This window comes from Phyllobates terribilis, unplaced genomic scaffold (genome assembly GCF_046119375.1).
Source record: "Phyllobates terribilis strain yellow unplaced genomic scaffold, ASM4611937v1 Scaffold_13__5_contigs__length_258822181, whole genome shotgun sequence".
NCBI lineage: Eukaryota > Metazoa > Chordata > Amphibia > Anura > Dendrobatidae > Phyllobates > Phyllobates terribilis.
In genome coordinates this window covers 244,429,521-244,442,839 of record NW_027362773.1, presented here as the reverse complement: position 1 = coordinate 244,442,839, position 13,319 = coordinate 244,429,521, and the positions used below count along the sequence as shown (strand labels likewise).

At 43.2% G+C, this 13,319-nt stretch overlaps 1 protein-coding gene across 1 annotated transcript in view; it reads right to left on the bottom strand.

Moving 5' to 3' along the window:
• ZNF423 (zinc finger protein 423) overlaps positions 1 to 13,319 on the bottom strand; it is a 295,163-nt gene that overhangs the window by 128,379 nt on the left and 153,465 nt on the right. Inside the window, exons 4-5 of the mRNA XM_073659374.1 lie at positions 8,421 to 11,644; positions 1,585 to 1,669 (exon numbers count right to left, since the gene is read on the bottom strand). Coding sequence (XP_073515475.1) covers positions 1,585 to 1,669; positions 8,421 to 11,644 — 3,309 coding nt within the window. The remainder of the gene's footprint in view (positions 1 to 1,584; positions 1,670 to 8,420; positions 11,645 to 13,319) is intronic.

Genomic DNA, 13,319 nt, shown 5'->3' with positions numbered 1-13,319 from the left:
TCTTCTGCTAGCTGTCTCTCCGAGGAGAGGGGATGTGATTTTGTGGCACTTACTAATATAGAAGTATATAGGTTTCCCACCTGGACTTGTGAATGCAGCTTCCTCACAGGCTGCTGGGGGAGGAGCATGTGATCAGACCTGCCCATCAGTCTCCTCCAATGAAAAAACAGCTCTCCCGTGTGAAGTGTTTCCCAATTGGACGAGTCTGATGGACAGGACTGGTCACATGCTTCTACACCAGCGGCCATATTATGGACAGAAGAGGTGTGAGAAAGCAGTTACAAGAAAAGAAACTAAATATGCAAATTGTCTCTTCAGAGACGAAGAGGACTAGAACTCTATAGCGCCACCTATTGGAAACAGCCAACCTAAAAGTCAATATCAACTCTTTAAAGAGCCTTGCAATATGACTTCGGATAAAAGCTAAACCAGAATCCCAATATGTAGACACGGTGTTTCGGGCTGTTGCCCCTCATTAGTGCAAAATATGAGATATGATTTGGCTAGGAGAGAGGTTCTGGACTGGTATTCTAAGGGGTAACTTTTCTCCTTGTGGAGAGTGACAAGCCAAGCCTGGCATGTCAGAGTGAGGAGACTTATAAGCCATGCATGCTCCTCTGCAAAATTAAATTTGAAAATGGTCTCTTCAGGGAGGAAGAGGACTAGAACTCTAGCGCCACCTATTGGAAGCAGCGATCCTTGGCTTGCATCACTCCAGAAGGAGAGATGTTACCCAGTAGACCTCAGTCCAGAGCCTCTCACCTAGCCAAATCAGATCTCATACTTTGCACTGACGAGGGGCAATACCCCGAAACACCGTGTTTGTAAATTGAGATTCTGGTTCGACTTTTATCCAAAGCCATATTGCAAGGCTCAGAGAGTCAAGATTGACTTTTAGGGTAGCAGCTTCCAATAGGTGGCGCTATAGAGTTTAAATCCATTTCCTCTCTGAAGAGACAATTTGCATATTTAATTTCCCAGAGGAGCATTGCATGGCTTATAAGTCTTCTTCCTCTGACATGCCAGGCTTGGCTTGTCACTCTCCACAAAGAAAAATCTTACCCCTTAGACCTCAAGAGGAGAACCTGTAATACTTATATATTAGTAGGTGGCACAAAATCACGTCCACAACACACTTATTACATTAAATTTTAAAAAATTGACCGACCCCTTTAAGCTACAAACACAAGGTCAGGGTAATATTAGCACAACCTCGAATTCACAATACTAGACCCACATCTTAAAAAGCGATTTCCATGACGAGCATTTATTTACATTTACAGCCAAAATTCAGAAACCATGTCACAAAATATACCCAACAGGACGACATTGTCCAGACGCCCAAGAACGGGGTCTATACATACAGCCCCCCAGCTATTCAATACCCAGTAAAGAAATATATAAATGCAGGGAGCTAAAGACACACGCCAACGGACATACAATTGCTCGCAAACTGTTGACGAACAATAGATACTTTTAGCATTTTCTTAGAAAAAGGTGAATATTAAGAAATATATATATTTTTTATGTTGCAATTAACTAAAAATTGTGAGATATTTGTAAAAAAAAAACTTAAAATCTTACCTATCATGTGGTTGGCAACGTGAATCTGGATTTCTCTTTCGTTCTCAAAGGTCATCTGGCATTTGATGCATTGATAAGTCTTTTTCTGTTAGGTGCAGGAAAAAAAAAGAAGCAAAGATTATGCACATACAGACAGGTAAAAACAAAAATGTGGGGGTTGAAACGAAGCAAGTTATTCTTGTTTTTTAATATTTGTCACTATGGGGTCTCTTTTTGCTGTATATGTCGGGACGTACTAATGGCAGCATTACCAAGTTAGTCACATAGGACTCTGGAATTAGGAGAACCTTGACCTAGTGCTAGTGCCAGCAAAGACATTTAACCATTGCATAATCATCACCGTAGGTGTAGGTATGTTACACATATTACATACTCGTAAAAGGAAGCAGTCATCAGATAATGACGAAGGTTTATATAAAATATATATTTTTTTCACATCACAATCTGCATTAAAAAGACAAATGGCCAGGGGGGCCATCTTAGACGCCTAACCTTTCAGGAAGAGTTTTCAGCAGGCTCATTATCATCACAGCCATGATTACAATGACAGGTAACACCTCTATACACATCTGATAACACAAGATCCACAAATCACAGCTGACCCTGCTCCTCCTCCCTTCACAGTGACCTATGCACACGCTCATTAGATGCTTCAATAGAAAGATACGGTCAGCTATTGCTGCTAATGTGCATGTGCATTTCCTGAAAAGGACAGGAAGTAGGAGTGTGAAATAGCCCCAGGAGCCAGTGTGAAAATTGCAAGATTTACCATATTTTTTGGATTATAAAACACACTCTCACCCTCCCCCCTCCCAATTTGGTTGGAAAATAGGGTTGCGTCTTATTGTCCGAATGGTAGCTGCGGTAGAGCTTACCGGCTGCAGTGGAGCGGAGTCCCCGGGTCATTGCTGCCAGAAGCTTCTGGAGGCGGCGAAGGCAGGAGTAGGGCAATGACTGCGGGCCCCAGGCCGGTAGGACAAGGTGCTCAGCGGTACGGGGGCTTACAGAAATTTTGTGAAAGTCCGGAGCCCCGCATTTTCCAAACTTTCTTATGCGGTGAAGTCCAGGAAAATGGCTGCCGAAGGCGGAGCATGAGCAGACTGAGATCTCGGCACCGCATAAAGAAGAATGGAAAATGCCGGGCTTCAGGCTTTCACAAAATATTGGTGGAGACCTCGCACCACCGAGCACCACATTCTACCGGCCTGGGCCTGCAGCAAAGGCCTCACTCCTGCCGTGGTCATAAACCCTGTCCTACCAGCCTGGAGTCCGCAACCTGGGAACCTGCTCCACCACCACCGCCTCCGGGTAAGCCACCATAAAAGCGGATTATAACAGGCACCACCATTTTATTGAAAAAAAATATATATCCTATTTTTCTCCCCAAAATTTGGGGTTGCGTCTACGAAACATGAGCGTCTTATAATCTGCAAAATACGGTATTTTAATTTTTAATACAAGTTGTGATATGGAAAAAAAATAATTGAGAAAAAGTGTTAAGTAATACATTTGTAAACAAACCTGATTTAAACAATAAGTCATTTTCTGAGGACACATTCGCTTTATGGGGGCTACCTGACTCTCCCTGGGACCAAACAGACAGGGCAATTGGGATTTCAATGGCCAATTCTTTTCATTTCAGAGGAGCAGCAGACAGAGATATCTGGCAAACTTGTGGAATATGTATGTACGCTCAGCCAAGCCGAGCGCTCATGTGTATGGGGGAGTCTGGAGCGATTGCGGCCTGCCTAATGAACGTTGTCCTAAGAAACAAGACAAAATTAGTAGAGGATTTCTATGGGATCCAACATCTCACTATGTAATGAAAGGCATCAGAAGGGCCCCATATTAGCCTGTACGTGCCCTATTACAACTCAGCCATGAGCATGAGATCTAAGGGATACTAGTAAGGCTTATGGATGGCCATAGTATTGGTTGCTGGAGAGAGGAGGACCACAAATATTTTACAGTTGGGTCCAGAATTATTTCGACAAGGACACAATTTTGATAATTTAGTCTCTGTTCAGCGGTACAATAGATTCGAAACAAAGGCGTCAAACTGGATTCAAGAGTAAATAATCAGCTTTTTACAAAAAAATTGCAGTAAAAGGGGTTGTCTCAAAAAACATATCAAAAACAAATGTAGGATTGCTTGAAAGCCCACTGATCACAAAATCAGTCCATAGACAGTTAATGAAGCAGTGGTCGCACATGCTCACTTTGGCCTAGTCAGACAGTGGACTTTGGTTCCCCTCTTTTCATCAACAGGGTCTCCACTATAAAGACCCCCAGCAATCATACATTTAGAATCTATTTTGTGGACTGGTGATCAGTGTTGTTTTTTGAGACAACCCCTTTAACTGTATTACAGCCATTTTATACACAGTCCCACTAGTTTCACAAACTCAAAAGTAACTGGACACACTGGTATAGCCCTTATTTATAATACTTGGATGCAATTCTCTTGTAGTCAACACCAGCCCAAGAACAGAAACGCATGGGCACCACCATTATCAGTACATGTTATCAGTGGTTTGTATGTCGAGATGTATAAAACTTTGATAATGATACAAGCAGCTCCTCGGGAAGGATTTGGACTGGGCTAGATGTTGTGAAGAGTTTTTCTCAACAGAAGAATTCAGTGATCATCTAGTTACCTTACAAATTTCCCAGGCAGTTTTAGATTTGGTCATTTTGCCAGTACATTCCTTCTTTTTCAGAATGTACTAAATTGTTGATTCGGTCACTCCTAAAGTATCTTCCATCTCTCAGTCAGATGTCTTTTTGCTTTTAATCCCCCCCAGCCTGAAAGTATCCAAGAACAGCTACTGAATGCAAATTGAATACAAGAAGCCCCATACACATAAGATAGCTGTTGGCCGAGCTTCCTGACAAACCCCTTCCAGAGTACAAAAGTATCAGCCGTTGGGAAATAAAACGGGCTGGAACCGTCTCTTTCCTGACATCACCTATCGGGAGAGAGTCTGATATTTATGGGGACCTCCTGACTGTCAGCTGATCCCACTGATATCAGTGTGTCCGGCAAAGTTTACCGGAATTTCTATGGGGGCCTCCCAACTCCCAGCTGATCCAGCCAATGTTAGCATGTTCGGCCAACTTTACCATATGTAAAGGGGCCTCCAAACTCCCTGCTGATCCCACTGATGTCAGCATGTTTAGCCAACTTTACCGTAATGTCAAGTTGGCCTCTCAACTCTCAGCTGATCTCAGTGGCATGTCAGTGGGTCCGGCCAACTTTACCGTAATGTCTATGGGGACTTCCCAACTACCAGCTAATCTTGCCAATGTCAGCATGTTCGGCCAACTGTACCATGTGTATAGGGGCCTCCCAACTCCCAGCTAATCCTGCTGATATCAGCATGTTTGGCCAACTTTACCGTAATGTCAAGTTGGCCTCTCAACTCTCAGCTGATAGTTTGGCCAACTTTACATTAATGTGTGTCGGGTTTTTTTTTGTTTCTTTTTGAATCAACCCCAGACCTTTTATTTCCTTATTCCATCAGGAAACGATAATGATGTAAGGAGGTAACAGGTCACACCAAATCATGAAATGACTTAATAGTCAATTGTCCAATTAATTTGGAGTCTGTGAAAATGGAAAGACTATGTAAAAAAATAATAATAAACTGATGTATTTCCTATACAGTTCAATCATATCTTCATGTTATTGCTTCAGTACTGGTGAAAAGACATTAAACTTTACCAATTCGGGCACTGTCCAAATTTTTCTGGAACCAACTTATAGAAAACATAATCTTGTTTATCAATTCCAAAGTTCTCCTAATAAGTGAATTCAAAATAATGGGCCAGAACAAAAACATCTCAATACTTTGGCCCTTTTACTTATATTTATTAATATTGAATTACTGGCACTCTTTATACTTCTAATATCACATTTATCTGAGGGCAGTAGGTGAGATCCTATTAGTTGGGGCACGGCAATTGACAATTATTGAATTACATTGACTACTAATATTCTAACTCGCGGAGGCATACAGCCAACAGTTGAGAAGAATTAATACATTTTCTCATTTTTCTCTAATCAAACCTCTGATGTTTGCAGTGTATGTTACACGTGGTCAGTGTATGCTAGCCTCAAATTATCGCAGTATAATGGATAGGGAAGCCTGATAATCCAGATATTCTGGCGGGATGCCGAGGATATGAACCTCTATATAAAGTCACATATACAGTGGTGGCCAAAAGTATTGGCACCCCTGCAATTCTGTCAGATAATACTCAGTTTCTTCCTGAAAATGATTGCAATCACAAATTCTTTGGTATTATCTTCATTTAATTTGTCTTCAATGAAAAAACACAAAAAGAATTGTCCTAAAGCCAAATTGGATATAATTCCACACCAAACCTAAAAAAGGGGGTGGACAAAAGTATTGGCACTGTTTGAAAAATCATGTGATGCTTCTCTAATTCGTGTAATTCACAGCACCTGTAACTTACCTGTGGCACCTAACAGGTGTTGGCAATAACTAAATCACACTTGCAGCCAGTTAACATGGATTAAAGTTGACTCCACCTCTGTCCTGTGTCCTTGTGTGTACCACATTGAGTATGGAGAAAAGAAAGAAGACCAAAGAACTGTCTGAGGACTTGAGAAACCAAATTGTGAGGAAGCATGAGCAATCTCAAGGCTACAAGTCCATCTCCAAAGACCTGAATGTTCCTGTGTCTTCCGTGCGCAGTGTCATCAAGAAGTTTAAAGCCCATGGTACTGTGGCTAACCTCCCTAGATGCGGACGGAAAAGAAAAATTGCCGAGAGATTTCAACGCAAGATTGTGCGGATGGTGGATAAAGAACCTCGACTAACATCCAAACAAGTTCAAGCTGCCCTGCAGTCCGAGGGTACAACAGTGTCAACCCGTACTATCTGTCGGCGTCTGAATGAAAAGGGACTGTATGGTAGGATACCCAGGAAGACCCCACTTCTTACCCCGAGACATAAAAAAGCCAGGCTGGAGTTTGCCAAAACTCATCTGAGAAAGCCTAAAACGTTTTGGAAGAATGTTCTCTGGTCACATGAGACAAAAGTAGAGCTTTTTGGGAAAAAGCATCAACATAGCGTGTACAGGAAAAAAAAAAAAAAGAGGCATTCAAAGAAAAGAACACGGTCCCTACAGTCAAACATGGCGGAGGTTCCCTGATGTTTTGGGGTTGCTTTGCTGCCTCTGGCACTGGACTGCTTGACCGTGTGCATGGCATTATGAAGTCTGAAGACTACCAACAAATTTTGCAGCATAATGTAGGGCCCAGTGTGAGAAAGCTGGGTCTCCCTCAGAGGTCATGGGTCTTCCAGCAGGACAATGACCCAAAACACACTTCAAAAAGCACTATAAAATGGTTTGAGAGAAAGCACTGGAGACTTCTAAGGTGGCCAGCAATGAGTCCAGACCTGAATCCCATAGAACACCTGTGGAGAGATCTCAAAATGGCAGTTTGGAGAAGGCACCCTTCAAATATCAGGGACCTGGAGCAGTTTGCCAAAGAAGAATGGTCTACAATTCCAGCAGAGCATTGTAAGAAACTTATTGATGGTTACCGGAAGCGGTTGTTCGCAGTTATTTTGGCTAAAGGTTGGGCAACCAAGTATTAGGCTGAGGGTGCCAATACTTTTGTCTGGCCCATTTTTGGAGTTTTGTGTGAAATGATCAAGGATTTGATTTTTGCTTCATTCTCTTTTGTGTTTTTTCCTTGCAAGCAAATTAAATGAAGATAATAATACCAAAGAATTTGTAATTGCAATCATTTTCAGGAAGAAACTGAGTATTATCTGACAGAATTGCAGGGGTGGCAATACTTTTGGCCACAACTGTACATGGATAGATTTCTGCCCATAATGAGCACCAAGAGGCGATATAATAAGTGAACTGGTGGTCATTTGAAGGACGTTTGACACGGAAAATGCAAACCATATCAGGAGTACATTTGGTTTACCCATCAGGACAATAGCTGCCGCCTTATTTAGAACATTCTGCACAATGCTCTGGTCCTCAAAAAGGCCCCTGAAGGAGGAGCACAAAAGCAGACCCATCCAACGGAAGGAACTGTTCGATAACGTGGTGCAAAACACTGCGCATGCGCTAGTTTCCTATATTCTACACAATGAGTAACGCTGATGGACAGGTCTGGTTATCTGCCACTCTAAGAGGCCATGGATAAAGATCAGAGCATCCTGCAAACTAGGGAGAAGGCTGTATTAAATAAGTAGGCAGCAATTCTTAGAAGTAGACAATGGCGCTAAGGCTCTATATTAGTAAGTGGCTTATTGTCCCATTTCCAGCAAAATGAAAAATAATGATTAGTGATGAGTGAGTATGTTCTGTTAACCCTTTCGGCGAGCATGCTCGGGTGCTCGCCGAGAATCTTCAGCGTGCTCGGGTGTTATGTTTTAGTCACTCCATGCTCATGATTTGCGACTGTTTGACAGCTTTAATACATGTGAGGAATGCCTAAGAAACAGGCATTCTTCACATGTATTAAAAATGTATACATAAATATACATAAAGATGTATGTATTAAAGATTTACATGCTCGTAAATCTCGAGTAACGAGCATGCTCACTCATCACTAATAATGATATAATGGACAACCTATTTAATGTATAATGAAAAGACACTGTTCCATTGCTGGTACCTCCTATTGAAACAGCAACCACGGAAGACCTAATTGTTCACTTGTTCCCATAAGACTGGAAGCAACTAAAAACTGTAGACCCTCTTTATGCACTATTCATCATTTTTACTATTTAGTCAAAAAGATATGTGAAGACAAAGCCAAGCCACATGAAACGTGCACTTACCCTGGGGAGTGGAGACGTTTGCGCCACTTTCCTTTGGCCATTAGCATCAAGTGCTAAGTCTCTATGGTCAATCTGGATATGACTTTCCAAGTCCTCTGCACTCTCAAACTTGACACTGCACTCAGGGCATCGTAGACTGGCACATAGCCGCTCAGAGACCTCTTGCGAGGTTGGGTTGGAGGGTTGTCCATTGGTGGTCCTGTTTAAGCAGCTAGCACACAGCCCGTAGGGTAAGCCATTAACATCTAACTTTATAAGGTCCTGCTTGTTTCGGAATTCTTTTAAGCACAGGGCACATTTATACATCTTCTGAAAGGTTTGTCCATTAGGGGAAGAGGCAGCAGAGCTTCCGGACAGCTTTTGCATATGGAATGTTCCATGAATTTTAAGTTCAAGGGTAGATGTGACAGTCTGCATACAGACCACACAGCGAAATCCAGTCAGGGAATTTCTGAGGTCTGGGTGCATCTGACAGTGCTCGATAAACTCTTCCTCGCTCTGAAGAGGCATTTTGCAGATCCTGCAGGTCCCCGTGTCCAAGCTTTTGCTGTGAGTAACTTTATGTTCAGTTAACGTTAATAGAGATGGGAAACGTTCTCCACAAATGGGACACATGTAATGCTTTGCGGGACCCCTGTGGGTCTGCATGTGTTCTCGTAGACCATTCTCAGAGAAGAACGTTCTAGAGCAGATATTGCACTTGTGGCTGCCCTTGATAAACTCGGCTTTCTTCCTCGAGCCTTCGTCTTCACCCGGTCTTATGTTATGATCTCGTAAGCGATGATTCTGGAGAAGGACCTCCATGGTGTATGCGGCACCACAGATGTCGCAGCCATACATTGGCTCAGAAGCATCCACGTCATCTTCACTGGCTTCATGGCTGTTGGAAATCTCTGGGTTCTTCATCAACACACTTGGGACTTCAGCAGCCTCAGACTTTTTACTTGTTGGCACCATTCCATTAGCAGTGCCATTTTGATTATTGGTGTCAAAAACGCAATGCTTTTCTCGTAGGTGCTTTTCTAGGAGAATAATTGCGTGGAAAGCCTTACTGCAGAACTTACAATTGTACTTCTTACTGTGAGTCGTTATATGACACTGCAGCTCCACTTCTGTGCTGAACGTTTCTCCACAGAAGATGCACTTATGTGATTTTGCTGGATTGCCCAAATGGCTATGCTTGACGTGAAGCTGGAGGTCTACCTCTTTTCTAAAGTCCCAGTTACATGCCGTACAACGGTACATCTTCTTCTCGTTGCTGTGTTTTACCGCCAGATGCACTTGGATGGAAACCTTAGAATCAAAGACTTCTTGGCAAAGCGTGCAATGATATAATACAAAAGTATGCATGTCCAATAAGTGCTTTTGCAGATCATCCACAGAGGAGAACTGCTTATCACAGCTCTCGCACACGTAATGGGTGGACGTGGTCATGTAGTGGACGGTGAGGTGCTGCAGGAGGGAGTCTTGGGAGTCAAAGTCCTCTTTGCATTGTGGGCAAGATTGCTTTCTTAGCAGCAACTCTAAGTGCGACTTCAAGTGAGTCTGAAATGTGTCAAAGTTGGAAAACTTCATATCACACTGGTTACAGGGATACTCTCCATTGGACACAGAATTTAGGCTTGGACACAACCGTTGCCTTTTCGGGGATGAAACCTCAACGTCTGAAGATACCGGACTCTGCTCAGATTTTGACTTTTTATTATTTGCCAGTGGGATGTTCTTGTGATTTTCTTTAATATGCTTAGTAAGTTTCAATATAGATCCAAATATAGGGGAGTTTGTGCAATACGGGCACGAATACACTTCCATGAAGGACTGTGTCGGCTGTATGACCGGAGACTCGAGCTTTGAACTCCCTACGTTACAGTGGGTTTGCTGAATATGTTCAGTTAGTGAGGACTCTGTTAGAAATCCCATAGAACACTGGTTACAAAAAAAGGCATTATTGCCCTCTTGAGGAGTAGCATTAGGGCCACAATGAGAGATCCGGATATGCTCCTGAAGGCTGTTAATGTCCGCAAACATCTCTGGACAATAGTTACAGTGGAAGGCGGTTATGTTGCTGAACTGAACCATGGGGTACGCGTGGTTTTTATGGACTTTTCTCACGTGCTCATTAAGATTATATAGGGTGGGCAATGAGTCCAAACAGATTTGACAGGTGTGACTTTGCTGAGGTTTGTCCACGTGAATCGTTTTTAAGTGGATTTCCAAGACGGCCAGACTGTTGAAATCTCTTTTTGTGCAATAAGGACAACTGTAGGTAATTTTGGGCCAATTTTGGACGTCTTCTCTGTCCACTGATAATGCTTTCTTATGCAATCTTAATGGCTTGAGGGTGGAGTCGGGGGTAGACCCTCGTTCTACTGATGCGCTGGAGTCGGGGGTGGCACTGCTCATGGATTCCACGCTGCAACGGACTGGATCTGGGCTAATGCTGTGATTGCTCGAGTCCGGCTGTCTGTGACTATCTAAGTGACAGTAGACTTCTTCAACGGAGGAAAACTGCTCTGGACACATGGGGCACTTGTGTTTTTTGTTGGCATGGACTTGATCGATGTGGGTGAGCAGAGAGGTTTCATCCGCAAATACTTCAGGGCAATGAATACATTGCAGGTCCGCTTTCTCCGAGAGCTGGGGATGTCTGGTCATCACGTGCTTCTCCAGTTCGTCAGTCTGGCTAAAGGTCTCCTCACAATAATCGCACATGAAGTCGTCTTTTTTCATATCTTTGTCCGTCTTGGCCAAATGTTCCTTGTTTTTCTTATGGGCCTGCATGTGACTCTGCAGAGAACTGGTGGAGGAAAATCCTCGCTTGCACACCGTACACTTGAAAGGTTTGCTGGAGCTGTGCGTTTTCAGATGAATTTTAAGGTGGTCACTCCGAGAGAATGCCGCTTCGCATTCGTGGCAGTGATACTTTTTATCCCCAGTGTGGAGCTTAATGTGGCGATCCCTACTTCTCTTGTGTTTAAATAGACGGCTGCAGTAGGTGCATTTAAAGGGAAGTTTGTCGCTGTGGATCTGCTCGTGCCTTTTCAGGTAGCTCAGGCGACTGAAAGACTTGTCACAAAACTGGCAGGGATACGGCAATCCAGATCCCCCTTCTTCTTCTCCTATGCCGAGATCACACCCATCCCCTATCATCTGAGTGGGTGATGCAACGTCTTTGCTGGAGGGAGATGAAGCCACCCAGGAGAATTGTGGGTCGTCATCACCATCTGTAATGGGAAAGCAGAAAGGAGATTAAAAACAATTCCCAGTGCATCTGTGAAATAAGGCCACAGCTCTTTAGCAGAACCTAGGGCTTCTACCAATCTACATCTTCAAACAGTTAAATAATTCCACAAAGACAAAGTGGAAAAGGCCAAGAAAAAAAGATAGCAGAAAAACAATTTTCACAATATAACCCTCAAGTTTATCTCTGCATGTAATGACTGCTGTGATTTCTTTGAAATAGAAAATTGCACAAACATATGATGGGAGGACAGACTGTTTAATGGTTGCATTGGAACGTTTTTCGTATTAGGTTGCCAGCTATCATAGTGTTTCCCTTCTGTAGGGGAAACTGGATCCAGATATCCTGGGAATATGATGGATTCTGAAGTACCATCCTCACTATACGCAGGTGCACCTCTAGTTTTCTTCTTCTCTTTAGGCGAGAGCCCAGATTTGGCCACATATCAAAAAGTTAGTTCCAATGATACATTTTTTTACCTTGGGCCCAACAATCAGATTTAATTCTTGCCTTTACGAGATATTGACCATTGGAAGGTAGGTATAACTACGTGTTTAAACCAATATTAGGTCGGCTGAACACAGACATTCAAGGCCTGAGTATGGACCGCCATGCACAGACTGGCCGCGAGTCTCCTGGCCTGAACTTGACAGCCTCATATGCCTAGAAGACTGTTGAGTTTGAGTCAGGAGACCCACGCTCTGTCCATACTCAGGCCATGAAAGTCAGATGAGGAAGCGCCCTTAAGGCCACCATAAATAACAGAGAAAAGATACCTGAAACGTCTGACCAGCTAATTGTATGGGGGCCTCCCGACTCTCCCCTGTAAAATTATGTGCAGGGAAAAAACGATCAGGCATATTGAAATTTCACACCTGATCCTTTTTGCTCCCCCAAAGAAGCTGCCGCCAGAGGTGTCTGCCAGCGGCTTACTCCACTTTCCCAATTAAAAAAAAAAAATGCTCATCTAAGCTGAGCTACAAGATGGGGTGACCAGGATGGGCACAATACTACAAGATGGGGTGACCAGGATGGGCCCATTACTACAAGAAGGGGACCAGGATGGGCCCATTACTACAAGATGGGGACCAGGATGGGAACATTACTACAAGATGGGGACCAGGATGGGAACATTACTACAAGATGGGGACAAGGATGGGGACACTACTACAAGATGGGGACCAGGATGGGCCCATTACTACAAGATAGGGACCAAGATGGGCCCATTACTACAAGATAGGGACCAAGATGGGGACATTACAAAAAGATGGGGACATTACAATAAGATGGGGACATTACAATAAGATGGGGACATTACTACAAATGGGGACATTACTACAAATGGGGACATTACTACAAATGGGGACATTACTACAAAATGCTTACCAGGATGGGCATATTACTATAAGATGGCACATTACTATAAGATGGAGGCCAGGATGAGGAGATTACTATACTAGGGGACCAGCTTGGGCACATTATTACTAGATGAGGACCAGTATGGGGACAAGTACTATAATATGGAGACAAGGAAGGGGGCATTATTATAAAATGGGGACATGCTATAAGATAAGGACCAGGATGGGCACATTACTATAAGATGGGGACCAAGATGGACACATTACTATAAGATGGGGACATTACTACAAGATGGGGAC